The sequence below is a fragment of the Doryrhamphus excisus genome, linkage group LG13 (genome assembly GCF_037039965.1).
Source record: "Doryrhamphus excisus strain RoL-2023G ecotype Guam linkage group LG13, RoL_Dexc_Guam_v1.1, whole genome shotgun sequence".
Lineage (NCBI taxonomy): Eukaryota > Metazoa > Chordata > Actinopteri > Syngnathiformes > Syngnathidae > Doryrhamphus > Doryrhamphus excisus.
The window spans coordinates 9281339-9303411 of NC_136369.1; the positions used below are offsets into that span (position 1 = coordinate 9281339).

The 22073-nt window shown below is 40.4% G+C and overlaps 2 protein-coding genes across 4 annotated transcripts in view; one reads left to right on the forward strand and one right to left on the reverse strand.

Moving 5' to 3' along the window:
• tub (TUB bipartite transcription factor) overlaps nt 1-22073 on the forward strand; it is a 40011-nt gene that overhangs the window by 12483 nt on the left and 5455 nt on the right. The window contains exons 1-9 of one of the 3 annotated variants that reach the window (XM_058089272.2): nt 6145-6566; nt 10823-10874; nt 11538-11700; nt 13052-13189; nt 14035-14190; nt 15670-15785; nt 16113-16304; nt 16808-16920; nt 21601-21715. In XM_058089272.2, coding sequence (XP_057945255.2) covers nt 6529-6566; nt 10823-10874; nt 11538-11700; nt 13052-13189; nt 14035-14190; nt 15670-15785; nt 16113-16304; nt 16808-16920; nt 21601-21715 — 1083 coding nt within the window. In that variant the 5' untranslated portion in view covers nt 6145-6528. Of the gene's footprint in view, nt 1-6144; nt 6567-10822; nt 10875-11537; nt 11701-13051; nt 13190-14034; nt 14191-15669; nt 15786-16112; nt 16305-16807; nt 16921-21600; nt 21716-22073 lie in introns of those variants that run through there. The other 2 variants (XM_058089270.2, XM_058089271.2) reach the window with 2 other exon arrangements.
• Nucleotides 18782-20269, reverse strand: LOC131139563 (uncharacterized). The gene is made up of 2 exons (XM_058089273.2): nt 20057-20269; nt 18782-19988 (listed from the first exon to the last, which is right to left on the reverse strand). The coding sequence occupies exons 1-2, from the start codon at nt 20094-20096 to the stop codon at nt 19075-19077; spliced, it is 954 nt and encodes a 317-aa protein (XP_057945256.2). The 5' UTR covers nt 20097-20269; the 3' UTR covers nt 18782-19074.

Here is a 22073-nt window from a genome sequence, read left to right on the forward strand (position 1 = left end):
ATTCCTGAGCTGCATGAGTGGCTTGTTCTATTTAGCTCAAATTTCTTCCAAGCAATTCATACTGTACACGTGCACATCATAAACCACAGAAACAATCAGTTCAAGTAATTTGTGTTGGATATTGGTATGTGAGGACACTATATGAGAAGGATGATGCGCACTTAGATATTGCAGACTTTTCAGGATATATTGACTGGTGTTGTAAAAAGGAATGTTTTAATTCTTGTGATGAACTAAGGGTGAACTGCCTATATTTATAACTGTAATAAACCTGTGTTATTGTACAACACAACCTACGCCTTCCAAAAGGATCCAGGAGAATAATAACAATGTGTATTTCAAGACCAAATGTTTTGCCCAAACTAAAAATCAGAAGCACTCTCTTTTAAGGTGTATTACCTCAATAATTGTAAAACAAAACAAAACAAACCTTTCTACTGTCTGACAGCATTATTATCGTTGTAAAGGCAGAATTCATGATACAGCTCTTGCATTTAGTTTCATTGTAGTTGTGTTTGTGTGGTTGTGAATTAAAGTTGCCAGAGCGTGCATGTAGATTTACAGTATGTGGATTTATGGCCAGACTGCAAACATTATGTCACTGTGAAGATTATCCTAAAATCCTTGTACTCAAGCCGCTCAACTTCTTCGTGTTCACAAGGTTGGGAGAATCTTCAGACTTCTATGAACTTGATCTTAAAACCTCAAATTACAATCTGCTCATCCTCAAGTCCAAGTGATTTTTAGTACCACATCTAAATATCCTGTGAAAATTTATTTTACGAGTAGCTACAGTTTGAAAACTATTTCTACTTTTTTTTTCCAAACCCTGTCATTTTCTTTGGAACATTACGAGTTGACTTTGCAAATTGGATTGATAGCTGAGTATTTTTAATCTATTATGGCTGCCCCATGGAGCTCTGCGATGTGATGCTTTTGACAGGCCATTTGAACGTTCCATAAATGTTTCATGGTGTTGTCAGGATGACAGTGGCAGTTGGCTTTCATATTGTTTGTTGTGTAGATGAGTGTTAGCTTGTCTTTTCAGCCTAATTAAAATGCCATCCTAAGATGGAGTAGACAGCCAATTAAAAGAATAATCTGTCCTTGAGATGACTTATTGGACTGCATGTCTGGGAAGGAGATATTAATGGCTAAAAGGCGATAACATTCTTTTACATTCAGAATCTCTTTTGGTTCTAAGGGACGGAAATTTACAGTTGTCGTCACAACAATCATCATGGGTGTCTGGAGCCAAGTGTTATATGTAGTATGTAGTATGTAGTATGTAGGAATCTGAAGGCATAGGCTCTAATGCCAACTGGACAGGGTTGTGGTACAGCAGTCTATAAAAAAAGACATCAAAGTCACTCCAATTTCTCTCTTTAATATCCCGATCCCTATCCCTCCCTCCTTGTTACTGCTGTCATTTATCGCCCTCCTAAGCCAAACCCCAGATTTCCCCAGACTTCCTCACCCAATTAAATGCCATCTCATCATCTATCCTTCTGCTGGTGATTTAAACTTTCACGTCGACAACATTAACTCCAAACCCGCCACAGAATTCCCGGACCTTCTTAGCTGCTTCTCAATCACTCAGCAAGTCAATTTCGACAGCCACACCACAGGTGTGGATCGAGATCCTGGATCTAGTCTACTCCACAACCGCACCAGCCACAACCTACACATCTATACCAGACCACCCAGCCGTCACATTTTACCTATATACACTTGTTGTCCCAAAAACAAAATGTGAAATAACCTTTCCATCTCCATCTCAACCATGCAAGTCACTGAACGACTAACTGGCATGAAGACTCCCACTCCCTGGATCCTATTCTTTCCTCATTCATCAAACTCTGTCTCCACATAATCAGCAATCACACCCCCACTCAAAAAGTCTGGTCCTGATTCTCGACAACCTCTCAAATTTCTGGCCCATTTCCAACCTCACCTTTCTGTCCAATCACTAATCGTCTTCTTCTCTCCTTTGACTTCGTTCATCATAGTATTCCTATCCTCCTGGACCTCACCACAGCTTTTGACACCTCTTTATCACAAGGTGTTCCCCAAGGTCCGGTGCTTGGTCCTCTCATCTTCATCCTCTACATCCTCTCACTTGGTAACGTCAATCCGCTGACAACATACAACCATATATGTATCTCCACCAACTCCATCCACTCGAATATCCACCCCATCCTCACCAACTAGCTGACATCAATCTTGACAATGCCACCCTCATTTCATTCCCACTCATCTGCAACTTTGGCATCCTCCTCATCCCTACTCTCTCATTTGAACCCCATGTGAAACAAATAACCCGAACTGCATTTTTTTATCTTAAGAACATAGTCTGACTCTGAAATCCTCATCCACACATTTGTCACATCCAGAATGGACTATTGCAATAGTATTCTCTATGGTACACCATCCAAAATCCTCAACAGACTACAATATGTATATTCAGAACTCTGCTGCCCGCCCTCTCACCCCCACCCGCTCTCTTGAACACATTACCCCGTCCTTTAAAACTTTCACTGGCTCCCCGTCCCTCAACGCATCCATTTCGAAGTCCTTCCTTACTTTCAAAGCTCTCCACAATCTGACCCCCCCATACCTCACAGACCTGCTCCATCCACACAATCCCTAACGTCCCCTTTGCGCCTCAGACTCCAACCTCCTGACACTTCTCTGTAAGACCAAGCTCCGAACCTGGGGAGGCAGAGCCTTCTCCATCGCTGCCCCCACCCTCTTGAATTCATAGCCTCATCCACTCTGTGCCTGCTCTGACCGCCCCCCCACCCCCTTCCAAAAAAAATATTTAATGTGTAACTTCTTATACATTACTGTGATGTTTAGTTTTTCATTTTGTTTGTTTGGTGCTGTCGGTAGATGGCTCTTAGTTGAAATGAGTCACAATAACAGAGCAGCTTTAAATTCAGCAGAATGTTGTTACATAATTGCTTTTACTAGAGATGCTCAATATTGGCTTTCTAAGTGATATCCAATATTATTCAGCACTTCTTAACTGACAGAAGCTCTTCCCTGAACTAATATTATGTAATGAAAACATGATGCTTCTTCTAATGGATGCATTAGGCAAATAAACACCATTTGTACAAAATAAGAAAAAAATACAATATGCAATACAAGTTATGGAAAAAAATGCCAAAGTGTTGCATGTGACTCCAAGTGAGTTTTCTTGAAGTGTCAAGAAGATGATTTTACTCCCTCCTTGCATAACTACCACTTTATGTTACGTTCTGAATGACAGGTTAGTCTTGTTTTCTTTAGCTTTCGCATCGTTTCATGTTTTGTGCTCTTATTTTGGTTTTCTTTTCATTTTTTAACAAGAGTGGGAGGTCTAGGACGGTAGGTCTTTGGCTTCTCTCCGACAATTAAAATGTTAACGTCCCCCGTTTTGAGGCAGGTCTGTCCCATGCAAGAAGTGTTGCCAAAAAGGCCCCATGAGCTAAAGAAAAAGCAAAATCCCCAACCGCACAGATTTATTCAGGTTTGTGGTGCTCACTGAACTGATTTACAAACTTCCTGGTATTCCAATATTGAGGTGCAATTAGGCCTGTCCGGATGCTAAAGTTTGCTGGTCGGTAATTGTACTACAATTATTGTCGATAATCAAAATTATTGAAAACATTAAAAAAAACCATATTTAATTAATTATGTTATATATTGCATGTGAGTTCATCCTATCAAAAGCAATAAACTTTAGTATTTAACATACATCAGTCTATTTTCTATGCTGTTTATTATCCTCATTAGGGTCACAGAGGTATGCTGGAGCCTATCACAGCTGACTTTGGCCGTGAGGCGGGGTACACTCTGGACTGGTCAGCAGCCAATCGTAGAGCTGTATTTAACATTGGAAGCTTTTAGATACAATAAATTAAACAGACAACGTAGTAAACTACCGTACATTACGCACTATAAGGCACACTATAGCCTTTAATTTTCTCAAAATCTCACAATGGGCCTTATAATCTGGTGTACCGAGTTCCAAAATCTCTAAAAATGGTGTTGTGCTACAGGCAATCCGCTTGATTGATTGTTGGACCATGTCCCGCTGACGCAGTGACGTAATACGTACAATGGCAGCGATGAACCAATCAGAGAACATGATGTAATACGTGCAGGATGTACGCTGGCAGTGATCAACCAATCAGAAAGCATGACGTAAAACATATAGTATGTACTACATATGTGAATGAATCGTGGATGCCAGGGCCGAGGTGTCTGTCGTCCGAGCTTTCGCAAAAACCGGAATCAATGCTGAACAGCCAGCTGACAACAAGACTGACTCTAACAATGATGAGAGGGAACTACATAGCAACAGCGGTGCCACTGTTGCTACGGAGCTGCATACCCAACTGCCAGCGCCAACTGAACAGCGACGAAGACGAATATCCAATGTGAAACGCGAAATGAACTTCACCACGATAAATGAGTAAGGTGAATGGAGTACCACTTAACGTAGGGTCTGGTCAACCTGGCTAAAGCTGGCGTTAATGTCAGGTAAAGTACACAGCATTACGTTTGTTGGATATTTGAGTTGGCCTTCGTATTCACAGGATAAAGTAAAAATTTTTTGACTCTTCAGTGTTGGCGTAAGATTGAAATCATTTATTGTTTTGAAGTCCGGTGTAGCCAAATTAACAGGCTGAGGGCAGGACAAGTTAAAATGGATGAACATGCACATATCCTGCTGCTTCTTCTTGGTGGCTGCTACGCCAAAAGTTTTGGCCAATCACTGAGCGCAAACACCGGACGTTTTAAAAAATGAACAATTTCAGGTGAATCGGAATTTCAAAACTGGTTTCCATCGATCCTCGATGCCCAGCCCAACCAATATGCTGGCAAAAAAAGAGGCAAATGAGAGGAGGGTTTATTCCACTTTAGAACCAATCTTTACAGACTGGTGCAGAGTGAACTGTCTTGTCATCCATCCTGTGTGAAACAGAGAGACAATGATATAAAACACACAGGCAGGCATGCATATGTCCATGTATTGAGGCTGACGTAGTCATAAACTCGTTTTATTTTTTCATCATCTGACGAATTAATTCATTGATTATCGTGGCACGCTTAGGTGCAACAAACAGAAACATCATTTAATAATTTAATTTCATCCACTGCTCCACTTTTTCCATGTTATTTCCCCACTAAAACATCAAAAGACTAAAAATGTGTTGATAGAAGGAACCACCAATCCGTTGCTTGAATATGCTTGCTATGATTTAGCTTATATTTAACATAGTGTCACTAACTTGGCTAATGTCTGACGTGTACTGTCTTTTACACTGTACAAACTACTGCATTCAGCATTGCATAATGTGTTGATGTACTGAATATGCCTAATATAGTCACACTTTAGTCACTTAATTTTGGCCTGATGGTTAACTTTGCTTAATAAAAGATACTACCTAAGGATGTCTCATGTGCAGTCGTAGGCAGAAAAATTCTTTGATCTACATCAGTTGCAGTTTTTTTTACTCTTTCCCCCCCAAATTATTGCAGTAATGATTGCAGATCATTGCAACTTTGAGCAGAGGGAGACCTCGCACGTCCAAGTGAGATATGTGCTTGTTGATGAGGCAGCTTTGAATTGACTCCTTGTGGAGCAGTTGTGCTTCCAAGGAAGCTGTTGGGTTTAACTGTCTATAGATGGACTCTGCAGTTGGCCGGGGAACACAGTGAGTGATGTGTGACAGTGAGGAGCGTCAGACGAAGGCCGGAAGCAGATGTGCGTTAGAGCGCTTCAGAGCTGAGGCCACGATCACAGGGTGCCTTTGTCTCGCAGCAGCGTTGAATTAAAGCCTACTAACACGAGTCACCGCAGTCATATGCTAATGTCTCTTACTCTGGGAGAATAAATAAACGATGGTCCACAGAACGCATCTGAGCTCCTGATTTGTATTCCAAGTACAAAACAGTGGGCAGGAAAGATACAAACAGAATGTTTGCTGATTGCAGAAATAGGATGAGTATGAAAGAGGCTAGAAAAGAGGGGGATTCTCTCGTATGCTTTTTTTCCCCTCTAAGCCAGAGACTTGGATGCTGCTGTTGGTGATGGTGCACGAGAGAGATGGATTGGGGAGAGTGGGAGAAGGAAGGGAGGGGGGATTTAAAGGGCAAGAAACAGAGGGAGATTTAGATCCAGTCAAGAGAGCCAGCGTCGAGCAGGAGCACAGACAGTGGATGTGAGCACAGAAGAGGGGCATTGACTGCAAGCACACAGAGAAGAAGAAGAAAAAGGCTAATTTCATGTGCACGGCGTATACGACTTAACGGGAGAGGCTGCTGACGTGGATTGATAGGCATTTGACATCCTGCAGCTAGAGGACATTTGAGCAAAGGCTGGGGATTCGAGGAGCTGTGTGGAGTGATGATCGGGCTATGTGTGCTCTTGCTGTTTGATTCCTGTCCTCAGACCACTTAGCCACTTTGCTGTGGTGCTGTTGCAGGCCGCCAGCCTTGCAGGTAGGCAGCGGCAGTCACAGTGACTGACACAGAATGAGCTCCAAGCACACCTCCGATTGGATTCCTTACAGGTACTGTATCACGCTCTGTACACGCCAAGCGTCATGCGTCATCTTTTGGCCGGTGGGCAGCTGTGTATTTGTGTTAACTTGTGTGGAGGGAAGACTTGTAGTAATTTTGCATAGCAATCAAAATGCAAATAATGCTGAAATGGGTGTAATGATCTTGTTTTTATCACTGTTTTCATCACAGTGACACATGTAGGCACAAATACAGTGACATCCAATGCAAAGTACTCGCTCTGCAAATATTATAATGGTCACTTTTGATATAAGTGAGGTATTCATTGGACAATATGTTTATTATTGTAATTGCTGTCTCTTGTTTTTAACATTTTGATATAGCTCTTGCATTGGATCTCATTAAATTGTGCTTGTTAATGTTGTGGCTAGGGTATATTATAGTATACAATGTAGTTCACGTGCAGAAAGTTATATTCCTAAATTATGATAATGGTCATTTCTTGCATAGCAACTACCTGTATTTTCACTATTATGCTATATTAAACGTAATCTTGTATATTTATGCCAATTCTGCTCTTGACAATGTCAAATAATTTTGGTACATTATTACCTATTACAAACGTTGACATTGTTTAACATAGAACCCGGATCAATGGATGTCTGTGGTCCATGTTATATGAACATGTCTTTTGTGCATGAATATTATAGACCACTCAAGTCGGTGGTTAGGGTCGCTATGGCAATGACAGAGATGCTATTACCCCATTTACCAGCCATGAAACCATGACAATGATTTCAAAGTGCTCTTATTTTAGTTCTTCATATTGTTGCTGAACAACATGTTAGCCATTTTCAGCATCTAATATTTAACTTGCAGGCAAAATGCCAGAGAGGTCGGTGGTTTCACAGTAAAGACTTTTGTCTCATCTTGTGAGGCTCCAATGAAAAATACATGGGCTGCTGAGAGAGCCGCATCCCTCATCTCATTAGGATATGTAAGATATGTAATTGAAGAAAAGACCAGGGAAACCTATCCTACAAACACACACTCATACGCCTCAGTGGTCGACAACTTCAGTGACTCTCTAGATTCCCTTTTTTTCCATTTTCTTTCTACCAAGGGAACTTAAGTAGGACAGCAGGAGCCATCAGAGAAGGGATTTGAAATAGACATGAAGTTTTAGTCTCTTGAGGTTTTAAGGATTCCCAATCTAAGAAAGATTATGATATGTTTCTTTATTTTCAATCAGTATTTTATGTTTGATACAGAGCATTAGTTCAATGATGAAACTAAACCTGTGTCAAGATCATAAGTAATGTCTTTAGTATCTGACTTCCTGTTCCTGAGGCACAGAGTGGTCAGCCCTTAGTTTGTCACTCAAACAGCCTACTTTTGCTGTTTTACTTACTGTTTGACTTACTTTTCGTTAATGGGAATTTGTGATATTTTTGCTGGAAACAAGTTGCAAATTTGTGGAATGACTTTGAATGACAACATTTTCAGTGTCATCACTGTATCTGCTAAATACAGTAAATGCTCTAATTATAGCCGCAGCATTTATCGCCTTATCTTTGTTACTAAACATGGATGAGAAATCTAAAAAAAATGACCCTCAGGTTATCAAGTACAATTTGCTGATTTTTCATTTTTAACCTTGTTACAGAAAATATTTATACCTCATGGTAAATGGTACTCTTGCACTGGGTTACAGCAAGTTGTTATTAGAATAACAAGGGTACTTTCACAGATTACAAAGGCCCCTGCACTGTGGGTTGCAGGACAAGCCACTCCAGCATAATAAGCTGTCGGACCTCCATGGGAACAGCTCTGTTTGAGTCATTACCTTCCTGTTTGATGCCTATTCACACACTCCATAACTCTGATTGCCGACTTGGAGTGCTTTGTTTATCTGTATGTTTCACACAGAGTGGGAGGCAAATACTTTTTTTATTGCATCTGTGTGGGTCCCAATCGTCAGGACTATCCACTGTCACAATCCACTGTCACTTTTAACATCTCAGCCTGCCATGTGTATGATTGGAATATAAATGTTTATCACTCTTGACAAACCACCTGTCCGCATTATCGCTATATAAAGCAGTGAGGGGATTTAAAATAGCTTTGCCACAGTTGTGATTACAATACAAGAAGATACGAATAATACTAAAATAAGTCGTATGTTTAGTTTAGCATACAGTAGTGCACAGATAAATTCTATGTCTGTCTTGTTTGAATAATAACAAAGTTGTTGCACACAAGCTTTGTTGGTGTGGGGGTATGCTGGAGCCTATCCCAACTGACTTCGGGCAAGAGGCAGGGTACACCCTGGACTGGTCTTCAACCAAACGCAGTATTTCCTGATTTGATACACTCAATATACACTTAATTCTTACATTTATTTAATCACCTATTCCATTTTGTGGTAGTTATTCAGTTTGTACTTCAAATGTAAACATTATTGTGCTGAAATCATTCAGAATCTCATTTTATCCTCATTGCTTGTGCTGCACTGACCTTTAAACATTTGCTTGGACCAATGACATTATGTCAGTGTACAGAGTGCCATCAAATCAGATAAGATTTAAGTCAATAGTGGTGTTTGTGGAGACTGGTATATTACCCAGTTGTGTTTGGAAGAACAGTCTGCTCCGCGAAGCAATTCACAAAATGCATTTAACAACAGGAAATCAGATATACATTGTGCAGCCACACGAGTGTTAAGCTCATCATTGATGCAGTGAGTTCCCCCATGATTGGTGATCATACTTTTTACAAGTCGCAGGAACAGCAGAGAGTCGCAATATCAGTGAGACGTGAGTCAATATGACTCAATGGGAATGACAATGTTCATATGGACCATATGGCAAATGGAACCTCTTGTGACAGACGATGTCCATATGTTCCCTACAGTTACTTCAATATTGTCATATGGATTCAAATAAAAAGCACAACAACACTGTTGCTGTGACGACCCACCCCTGCAGATACACACAAGCAAGCACATTTGTGTCTACAGTATGTTTCAAACAGATGGAAATGAACATGCTAAGAGTATAACCATCTGCTACACAACATACTATGCTTGACGACATCTGAGCCAACATCTGGTTTGAGATATACAATACTTAATGGGAAGTCTCATGTGTCAAACTTCTCACCCCTTTTTACACCTTTTTACATCGTGTGTCTGTTCATCCAGCAACATCTGTAGAAGATGCAAAACGATGGCTTATAGGTGCAGTGTCCAAAGGGCTAGCCTATCTTGCAAACATCCGTATGCTCCACATGTGACCAAGTTCCCTTGAAGCTCCACAAGTGGGCAATTTTGCTCAAATCTTGTGTTGCGCACAGCCAATCCTTGCAGCGGAGCTAAATAAAGTCGAACTTGAACTGTAAATAAAATAAACACATTATTTATTCTGTACCATTTTGCAATGCACCTCTGTGAGTGACAGGTGCCAACAAGCTGTAACAACACAATGATGAACACTGTCCAGGATGAGATCCTGTTGGTACATATATATTTATAATGTTGCCAACTCCTCAGTAAGACAAGTAGCTATTGGCTGACCTCGAAATGGCTTCAGTTGCTATATGACATAATTGGCAAATTTGCATATATTTGCATATGGCATAAAATATGCTGTAGGAAAGACAGTAAGGAAGGACAAAAAAGTGAGTAAAAACTCCTTAATTACATTGAGTACTGCAAAAAAAGTTGATTCGGCCTCTGTTTTATGTTGCAGTTAGAACTGTTTAATTTATCACACAATGTTCTTCCATCATACGTTCTGACAAAGTGACAGGTAAGTGAGTGAGTCCAAAAAAGGCTTGTGTGTAATGAATAGTAATTTAATGAAGATTATGAAACACTAATGTTTTAGATCCGGCTCTGTAAAACAGGGCAAGATCCACCACGGCGGCATCATGCCTTGCGCATACGTGATTTATGGATGCATGGAGCTCCACTGTGCTGCACCCACTGATCCTCAGTGACAACAAAAACTGCAGGACCATATGTGCTTTCACTTTTAAGTCTCCAAATACAAAAAAAAAACCTGTCCAACAATGCCAGAAAAAGTTTAACTAGATTTGTATGTAGTCGCTTTTGGAATGTCATCAGATACAGTATAGTGAAGGGGTCCCCAAGTTGGCAAAACTCTGGATTTACTGTACTTGCTAATAACGCTGGCTGATAACACTTTTGTTTCTGTGGGCTAAATCATCAACAAGAACATATTACATTTCCATGCATTCCTTCTAAACTTTTGTCCCAGCCTTTTAACATTCCTTCTCTTTACAGCACTTTAGATGACGACGGCACCAACCTGCGACAGCAGAAGCTTGATCGACAGGTAAATCACATGACAATTGAGGAACACATTACTGACACCATCAGCTAGAGACTGGACTCTTTAATCCTGACACCACCTCCTGCAGTGCCGGCTTGGGGGCCACAAAAGGTCACCTGGTCTCTGTGGCGTTCCACTGACAAATAAAAGCGCTTTATGAGCGTTGATCGCTTCAATCGCTCCCAAGTGAATTTGCAACAATAAGAACAACATACCAATAATAACAATATAACTGAATAATACCTGAGCAATGTTCTACTCTCCTATAATTCTATTCAAATACATTTTAGGGACCTTACATTTTAAATAAAGCATGACGTGCAACTGACATGGGTTGATCAACCCAGTGATTATAGATGATCCAATATGGGAATAATGGTCCATTGTATGTTTAGCATGTTCATGTAGCTAACCTGACGAAGACGACACGCGTGGAGCACTCTTATGCTCTGCACACTGAAATCTCCATTAATAGACACTTTCAATTTTTGATGAACTCTGGATGGAAGACACACATACAAGTGACAGTCCAGATGAATGACCAACCTTTTGTGAATGTGGTTTTAGCAATGTGTTCTTTGCAGGATAAACCAAGCTATATTTGAAAACGTGGCATTCAAATGCAGCCTTAATCTATACATTTCTGAATGTGTCAACTTTGCACAGCGAGTGCTCCTTGAGCAGAAGCAGAAGAAGAAGCGTCAGGAACCTCTCATGGTCCAGTCCAATGTGGATGGACGATCTCGCACCCGCCGTACCAAACAGAGTGAGGAGCAGGCTCCACTGGTGGAATCCTACCTCAGCAGTAACAGCAGTACCATCTACCATGGTTAGTATAGGACCTTATTCCCTCCCACTGTGGGAAATAACTGGACAGAGGAGGAGTCTATCAAGGTACAATCTACAATAATGTACACTGGGCTAAACAGTACATTTTTGTACAATAGTTTGGCAGCTTGAGGGAAGAAACTGTTTTTGTGTCTGGTTGTCAAGATCATAATCAAGATTACCTTAATTGTCTAACAGAGCAATATTGGGGTCATTCCCCCTACTGCAGCCTACTGGAGGGAAGAAATTGGAACTGTTTTTGGGCTGGGTGTGAGCGGTCCGCAGAGATGTTGCCTGCTCTGGACCGGTACATGTCCAATATGGGGGGCAGGCTGGTCCCAAATTTTCTCTGCAGCCATGATTGTTGTTTACACTCTGCTCTTGTCCAGTTTGGTAGTGCAGCCAAACCAAACTGGGATGAAGGTGCAGAGAACAGACTGCATTATTTGCTGTCATTCCATTCCGACATCAATAACATTACTCAGTCTGCATACTTCCATCTACCCAACAACAACTGTCGTTTAACTCATTTATAGGTCAGAAAAGTGGAAAAAGCATAATAGGTCCCCTTTAAAAAAAAGTATGCACTTACATGCATCAGGAGTTTATGGCACACATTTGAGTGCCACCACTGTGCTGCAAACGTTTTAGCTTCTGTGCAGAAACTGTGTGTTGACACAGAAATCACAGGACAACTCTAATCTTTACCGCTGAGGGCCTCTGAGCTGTGGTTCATGAGCTGTCACTCTCTCAGCCAAGGAAGGAGAAAATTCACTAGCAAAATGTCACACAGCAAGTTAATATTCAGGGGGAAAAGGAAATAACATTATCTACTTCCAGAAAAAGTCAGATTAATTTTCTAACATCCATTAACTTTTGTTACGGTGTTGCTTTATATGGATGTTCTTCATTTTAAAGGGATAGTTCAGATTTTTTGACATTAAGTTGTATGACACCCCCATGAGTAGTGAAGTCCGTCACCACTCAGTCCCCACTTCCTGTCCTGAGCCTAGTTCTGGTCAGATTTTGGAATTTTTTTAGGGATTACTGTGCCTGTTGTGAGATGCAATAAAAGTCTGTTGTTTTGGTGATCATGTCTGGTGATTGTCTGGGTAATATTATAGTTAACATTACTGAAACCTAGAGACCAGTGTGACATCATCAGTCACTTCATTAAGCAGTGTGCTCCTATGTGTGTAAAGACAGAATTGTTGGTACAGTTTCCATTGATTCCCATTTTGTATCTTGTATAGACGCTGCAAGTACAACTTAAGTGATACATTACTTACATACACATTTCACATGCATCTTGTCTTACAGTTGTGTTATTGACTATTTCTGTCCCTGTTTAGTGCAAGAAACCAAGCAGGAAGAGGTGAAGGTGAAAGCAGACCCACAGCCCCCTCGCTCTGCGAAAAAGGGCAGAGCATCTGCCAGCTCCACTCCCCAAACAGGCAGTGACAAGAAGGAGAGGAAGGGGAAGCACAAAGGTCAGCCAAACAGTGTGAGACATAAACACAATTTAAAAGTAACGACCCACAAGATACCAGGATTGTAGCAACGAATCTAACAAAACAGAAAAAGTGATAAATAATGAATGGTAGCAACTCAAGGTCCAAAGTCCAGTCTGATATGACAATTGCAAGCTTTTTGAATATTGACATAAAAAGCACGTATGTGACCAAAACTCTCACTCTTGTGTAAAAACCAGGTGCTTTGTGCACTTCAACAATTGTATCCTCACCTCAAATAGATGCCTCATTTTTTTTATCTTGAGGAAAATTCACAATGTTTCCACAACTGGTATAGCGATTGTGTGCTGGTGTGTTTTTCCACCGTGGTTATATAACCAGTACATTGATAGCTATATGATAATATCACGATAATGCCATAACAACAGGATAGTAGCTGTCTATCAAATTCAACAAAGATAATGTATGGTGAGAAAAGAAACATGCTCTTACTGCCATGCAGCAAGAGCAAATGACAATACGATATACAACAACTTTGCCAAAGCAATGTTCCTCTGTCCCATAACATTTATTAAATGTACAATAATTATGCAGTTACAAATAATTCTGCTTTAACAACACTACATTATTAAAAGACATGGGATACAGTGACACAGAAAGAAAACCTGCTAATGTAACATCTTCCATTGCCATTATAATGCAGTATTGACATCAGTCTAAACACACTTACAGTAAACGTCATAGTTAAATATGTATTGTGTACTATGCAATAATATGCACTGTAAGGCTTTAGCATACCATACTGTGTTAAGCACAATAGCACAGCCATGTTGAGATGTATTTTTTTGTTATTTATGGCTCAGCAGGGATGGACAGCCTGGCCTGCCAGTCGGAGGACGGTCACATCCAAATCTTAACAGTAGGCCACCCTTCATCAGAAGAGGGCGAAGGCGAGCCTGTCATGAGCTGCACTCAGTCACAGAGCAAACAGGATCTGAGAGTGACGATGCTCAAAAAAGGTGCTGTTCAATGTGGATTCATTAAAAATTTGCATCCAGTCATCATTATTCTGTACAATGTTTTTCCTTTGATTTAACGATACCAACAAGAAAATATAAAACACTTTGGTGAAATTCTGAGCGCTTCAACACCCTGAAAAGTATTATAGACTGTATTCGTCTAAGGTCACTGAACAGTATTGTATATATTCCGACGTATTAATACCTCCAAATGAACAGAAATTTAAAATCACACAAAAATATACCACACGTCTGAATATATATTTGCCTAGCATTAGTCTCAATAGTAGCAGAACATTTGAATCACACATTAACCGTGTTGTTATGAACAATGAGTGGTTGCGTTCAATGACATGTAGTTTCACATTTTTAGTGTATTTTTGTGGCATTCCTGTTTTTTTTCCTGTTTCCCCTACTGACAGCTGTAGCGATATCACTATTTCATTGTGTCTTCTTAATGGCGTATATTTGTAGTGCAGTTAATTTAGCAATTTTTATGCTTGATAATGTAACATTTGCTTAAATACGCATACTTCTTTTTAATGATTGGCCGAGAAAGCACAAGTTATCAATATATTTTTAAAAACCATGAAAGAATGAAGCAGCGATGTAGTGAGTATAGAGTGTAATTTATTTACTGCCATTAACACAGAATTTTTGCCAGCCTTAATTAAAGTACACCCTAAATTCTATACGTTCATATCTCCAGCAGGTGTAAATTGACTGCCTTGCTTTGGTGTATTGCCGACAAACATGCATACTTTACTATGTGCCTAAACTTGAATACAAAAATACATATTTTGTTCTGCCTTTACCTTATAAGGTTTAACTGAACTTTATAGGGTCACTCCAGACCAATAGAGCTTCAAAATGCAGAAAGAAAAAATGGGAATGAGACAAAACAAAATTCCATTCAACTGAAATTGTTCATCAGCTGATGACTTTAAGACCACAGCTAAAAAAAAACACTCAACCTCCCCTTCAGTTTAATGGTTGTTTATCAATAAATTTCTTACTCAAATTTTTTTTGGTCTCACTCCCTGGCCTTCAAATTTTGATCAGGAATGTATGTGTAATTGGCTGAACGGCACCGAGTGGTTAGTGTGCAGGCCACATAGGCAGGAGACCTGAGTTCCATTCCTCCCTCGGGCATCTCTGTGCGGAGTTCTGTGCATGTTCTCCCTGTGCATGTGTGGGTTTTCTTCGGGTACTCCGGTTTCCTCCCACATTCCAAAAACATGCTAGGTTAATTGGTGACTCCAAATTGTCCATAGGTATGAATGTGAGTGTGAATGGTTGTTTGTCTATATGTGTCCTGTGATTGGCTGGCGACCAGTCCAGGTTGTACCCCGCCTGTCACCCAAAGACAGCTGGGATAGGCTCCAGCGCGCCCGTGACCCTCTTGAGGACAAGTGGTAGAAAATGAATGATGTATGTGTAATTATTTAACACCTCCTTATCATCTATCTGTCTGTACAGGCATATCCAGCAGTATGAATTTTGACGAAGATGATGAAGATGAAATTAGTTCCACTTCCTCACAGCTCAACAACAACACGAGACCGGGCTCTGCCACCAGCAAAAAGTCATGCAAGGTAAAATTTGTTATTCTGAGATTAGAAAGTAAAACCCTTCTTCGTATATTCCAGTCGTTGCAAATGCTTGATTTTAAAGTTAATCAGATTCTGAAGTAATTACATAATTACATATTTACAATTACATATAATTACAATTACATATTAAGTAATTACATATTAAGCATATTCCTATTTTAGACCCAAATATACTCTATCCCTGTGGATTATATGGTCTATTTAACTCTTAATCCCAGATGAGTTAAAAACAACTGTAATGCATCACTCAAAGTCCAACATCATAAAATGAATATGTTCTTTTCTTCTTTTTCTTCTGTTCTGCGACAGGAGGTTGCGTCAGCGCCAACTCCACCAGTCACTGAACCAGCCATTGATGTGGACGACCTTGAAGAATTTTCACTGCGACCTGCACCACAGGGTGTAAGAGTGAAGTGCAGGATCACAAGGGACAAGAAAGGCATGGACAGAGGCATGTATCCTACCTACTATCTTCACCTGGAAAGAGAGGACGGCAAGAAGGTGAGGAAGGGTTTCGAACACGTGATAATAACATGTGATAATAATCGAAGAGTGTCCTCTTAGACCTAACACACCATCTATTCAGGGGTGAATTAGTTTTCACACAACAGATGTTACAGTGGCTCCCACCTTCACCAACATAAGCAGTGCTTGGAGTAATGCCGAGTGCTGACGTATTTAGGATTTAGTCAGTGAATAGAAATGCAATCAACACATTGTTCTTAGACCTGTACGTTGATACATAGATGCATCCAATGAGGCAGATTCAAAGGGAAAGGTTAGTTGAATGTTTTAAATGGGGAAACATTTTACTAAACACATTCACTGAAAATCTCAAGTATTTCTAAGTCTCAAAGTAAAGTCCAAGCCAAGTCCCTGAGTCATTGATGTCAAAATCCAAGTTGAGCTGCAAGTCTTTGATATTGTCAAGTCCAAATTCTGACCTGAGTCCTGACTGTTTGAAACATCAGTGGATTAAAGTTTTTTTGTTTGTTTTTCTACAGGTGTTCCTGTTAGCAGGCCGGAAGCGAAAAAAGAGTAAAACTTCAAATTACCTCATCTCCATTGACCCCACTGATTTGTCCAGAGGTGGGGAGAGCTTCATCGGTAAATTGAGGTAAGTTATATCCTAGTCTACAAAGCCCAAAATAACCCCGGACTGATTGACTCCGGAGTTCAACCAAGTACACATTATGATATTGTGCTTTGCTGATGTTCAACTTGGTATACATAGACTCTATGATGTCAGTGGAAGCGCTATGATGTAATAAAGTATACATGTATATGTATTGTAACCATGTACTCTACAAGGATATGTATTCAGTTTAAAATAAACTCTTTTGGGTTTTTTTGGATTGAGAAAGTCCTTCAATAGCCAAACATTTTAAATCAATACATCATTAGTCTTCAGCCTTCAGTTGACATAAAATTGGAACATTTACATACTATTTCTATCTGTCATTGCTTTTCCAATGGCAAATCAAGTTGTCAATCATCATTGTGGCTTTAATTGTCATTGTTGTGATAGTAGTAATTCATTCATTCATTCATTTTCTACCGCTTATACTCACGAGGGTCGCAGGGGTGTTGAAGCCTATCCCAGCTGTCTTCGGGCGAGAGGCGGGGTACACCCTGGACTGGTCGCCAGCCAATCACAGGGCACATATAGACAAACAACCATTCACACCCACATTCATACCTATGGACAATTTGGAGTCACCAATTAACCTAGCATGTTTTTGGAATGTGGGAAAACGGAGTACCCGGAGAAAACCCACACATGCACGGGGAGAACATGCAAACTCCACACAGAGATGGCCGAGGGTGGAATTAAACCCTGGCCTCCTAGCTGTGAGGTAATTCTTTATAGAGAAAAAGTATACAAAATTATTTGTATAAATCACAAATCAAAAGTGGCCATGCATTATTTTGTAATAATAAATCTCTGGATGTATTGTGGAGGTAGCTAGCTGCAAGTTAACCTGGGCTCTCTGACTGTGTAATGACTGCAATTGTAGTTTTTACATGCATAAAACAATTCTAACTCCATATCAGACACAACTGATGCAACTGACTTCCATGTAGTGGTAAGCTAAAAGGATGCTAACAAATATGTTTTGCCATTAAAAATACACTAAGAACACAGTTGGACTCACGTAATGTATTAATAACACGACAAGTCACACCATATATAGTACGCTAACCAGAAAATGGATGCAAAACGAAGCAAAGTTATAGCTGAATTTTTTTGTGTGAACCAAAAAACACTAACCTGGGGTTGGACGGTAACCAAGATTCACCAGCATTCTAATTTCAACCCTAAACAACTTGGGACTTTTTCCATTTTGATGGAAAAAAAATGATCATCATAATATCATTACATATTATTTGTACATCATTTGATTGTATTTGAGACATTTTTCCTATTAAAACGTACAAAACTGTTTTAAACTCAAAAAGCTCAAAAACAAGGCAATTGTGAAGTTTGAAGTCAGTGAATTATTGAACATACCACAGTGAGTACTGACACCAATATGATTGAATTGTGTGCTCTCGTCATACAGTCTCCTCTTTCATTGTAAAAACCACAGATTAGGTTTGCCTGTAACACGTAGCTGTAGTTAGAAGGTTTAAAATACAATTTTTTTTCAAACTGTCCTCAAGTCCTCTGATGCTATGGGAGCAGTGGCTAAAACCACTGGCTTAGATTACAGATCATGAGATCACAAAACCATACTGTATTGAGTAGATAACTGCAGCTGTGTATTGCAGTGTGAATCCACATGACTGTATCTCTGAACACTGAACACCTAACTTCACTTAGAATAAAAAGTCTTAACAGAGCTCCACAAGCTCTGACCTTGCAAATGTGGAAGCAAGACTCCCAGACTGAACAGTGCCATCTTGTGGTATGTAATGAAAGGCCTGTAGCTGAGTTCCATCAGGTCTAATCTTTTGGAATAAAGTTGCAGCAGTTAGGGCCATGTGTACCTTCCATTGGTTGTGAAACCTTCTTCTGTCTGTCTGTCCTCCTTAGTCATTATTTTCTGTCAATGTCTTGGTTGCCTGCTGCACATCTAAACCTTCATCCTCCCTGGAAGCTCCTCTGACCAGGCCAATCTTGCTAGAGTTTGGAGCAAGATGACCTCTTAAAAAAAGTCATTTCTATTTTTCATCTTCTGAATCCCTTGACCTTTTCTAAGACGCACCAAGTATCTTTAGTCCGTGACTCGGAACTCATCCAACCCTTCTGTCACATTGATGTTTGGCCTCACCTCATCCTGGATGGCCCTGGTGCTGGATGTTCTTCTGCTTCTTGTGCACTGCAACCTTCACCCTCCGTAGAAGCTTGTCCCTCCTCAGCAACAACAGTGTCTTCAGTGCTCTGTGTGGGCACACAATTACACATTGCTGGTCTGTCGTCCTGCCATTTGGACTCTTTCTGTCCTTTTTCCTCTCCTGAGTCAACGTCATTGCTTGACTTAATTTTCGGCTTCTCTTCAACAACATCTAAGTCAGTGCCACTGTCAGAGCTGTTACCCTCAACTCCATGCCACCAGTGGAAAGACTTGTTTTCTCTTGACTCACATTGATGTGCACCTGTATCAGCTGAGCTCGTCCCTGAAGGTTCAGGTAGACAGTTTCTTGTGGCTCCGTCCTCAGCCTGATCACTATTGTTTTCAGCAAGTTCATGACCACATTGTGGCGAAGTATCTTCTGAATCAGCTCTTGACCATTCCTCAGATCTACCAAGTAGAGGTTCTTCTTCATTATCCAGGTCCACGCTACTGTCGGAAGTGTTGTCAAACTCATGCCACCACCTGGAACATTTCCTGTTTCTTGTTTGTTCTTCCTCTTGTTCAGTATGACCATCTCTTGTTCTACTTGATGGTCCAGGCTGAGGCTCACCTTCTTCCCCCTCCTCGCCCTCCATCACCTCATCAACTTCCATGTCGACATCAGCTTCAACATCGCTGTCCTGTTCATCATGATTTTCAGGAATACTGTTCATGTCGGCGTGGTTCACAATGTTGACATTTACATTTTCATTGATGAAACCAATTTGATTTTGTCTGAAGACTCTCATGTGATGATTTATGATAAAATGCAAGAGTAAGATAAATTCTATGTCGTTATTGTCTCCATTTGGTGGGTGTTCTTCAGTTGGAATGTAAATATGATGACCTACAGGACAATTTGAAAACTGTTACTGATCCACACCTCAACAACAAAGTCCGCTATGAGATACTTACGATTTGGACCATTGTGGTCTCCGTCTCCTTGTCCATCCATTTAGCTAGAAATAGTCAGATGATAAATAATTGACTTAGTAATCAATCCTCTGAAAGCTGTGACCATATCACTAATAATAGGTCACATCTCAAGAATATGCATCAATACCAATGTTTAAATCAAAATGTAAAAAGCCCATATTGTTGTGGAAAATTAACCAACAAAAGCAAACAACAAATGGGAATGTTTTGTAAATGCAGTGATGACAAAGAGGTTGGCCCCGCCCCCAAAAGTGATGTGATGACAGATTGGCTAATTATTATGACATTTCATTTGATGATGATGCTCATTGTCAAAGGACTGCCTTGCACCAGTGTATGCTCTTTTGTGGTGTCGAGTCATTTTGTGGACTTACCAGGAAGTGATGTACTGTTTACAAAGCCATTGGATATTCTGCAGACAATTTGAGGTACTTTTGTAAGTTTCGCATTATTCTTGTTAGAACCATGCTGATCCACGTTGGTTAGGTTTAGAGTAGAGGTCTATTTTTGAGTTTCACAATTCTTAACTTCAAAGCATCAGTCATGGTAACAAACACTGCACCCCAGCAGTCTGTGCGGTAATACAATGCTCTTTGTAACCATTAAATCTAAATGCTTTGAATTAAGCACTTCATGGCATCATGTTCAATGTCATCATGATGATGAATATATTACAGTCAGACATACTTGCTGTGGCATATACTGTACATGGAATGTGAACATTTATCAGCTTGTGAGCATTGAATGCGGCGGAATGTCAGGCTTTCATAAGTTCATGTGATTATGCATTTAAGCGCACTGGGTGTTAAGAAACAGACATCAGACATCGACCAATCTGAGTACGGAGAAATTCTGATATCCTTGTGGGCCTTGTGAGGTGAATCTGAAATCTGAAAGTGGGCCAGCACTTTTGAATCTGAAGGCCCTGGGCATTACACTGAACAAAAATATCTAACATACACGTACTCATGGCTGCACGGTGAACGAGTGGTGAGCATGCAGGCCTCAGAGCTAGAAGACCTAAGTTCAATTTCACCCTCGGCCATCTCTGTGTGGAGTTTGCATGTTCTCCCCGTGCATGCGTGGGTTTTCTCCGGGTACTCCGGTTTCCTCCCACATTCCAAAAACATGCTAGGTTAATTGGTGACTCCAAATTGTCCATAGGTATGAATGTGAGTGTGAATGGTTGTTTGTCTATATGTGCCCTGTGATTGGCTGGCGACCAGTCCAGGGTGTACCCCGCCTCGCCCCCGAAAACAGCTGGGATAGGCTCCAGCACCCCCGTGACCCTCGTGAGGATAAGCGGTAGAAAATGGCAGCACTTCAGCTAAAAGACATGCACATGCAAATTAGACAATAGTCTTTAAGTTGTAAATATAGGTCAGCGTTTCTGATTGTGTTTAGGTCAACAGAGATGGCCTTGCTGGTCCCCAACTGCACACTGCCACTGAATAAAACCAAGCATAAATGTTTTCATCATAGTCACCTAGAATATATTATATTACTTTTCTTCTTCATTGTAGGTCAAACCTCATGGGGACCAAGTTTACCGTATATGACAGTGGTCTGAACCCTATGAAGACCACCGCCAGCCTTGAAGACAGCAATATGCGCCAAGAGCTTGCAGCCATTTGCTATGTGAGTTCTTTCATCATCATGGATCTAGTACTATAGTGACTTTATGAATTCAAATTAGCCAATTGACAAATGTAAAGAATTTCAATGGTGTTCAGTAAAGCATACACCTCCACGAAGGCTGAAATTGTAAAAAACAGAAAGAACATTGTTGTCACAATGTAGCCTCCGTGACAGCTTGTTTATGCCTTTGTTACTGTTTCCATGCCCTTATTTTGAAGCTACTTCCTGTGTTCCTCCTTTCTGTTTGTTCCCACCCTTACTTGTTTCACGCACCTGCTTCTAATTTTCTGTTCCCTATTTAATTCAGGTGTGCGCTTCTCCCGTTGTTGGTTCATTGTCTATCATTTGTTTGATTTGA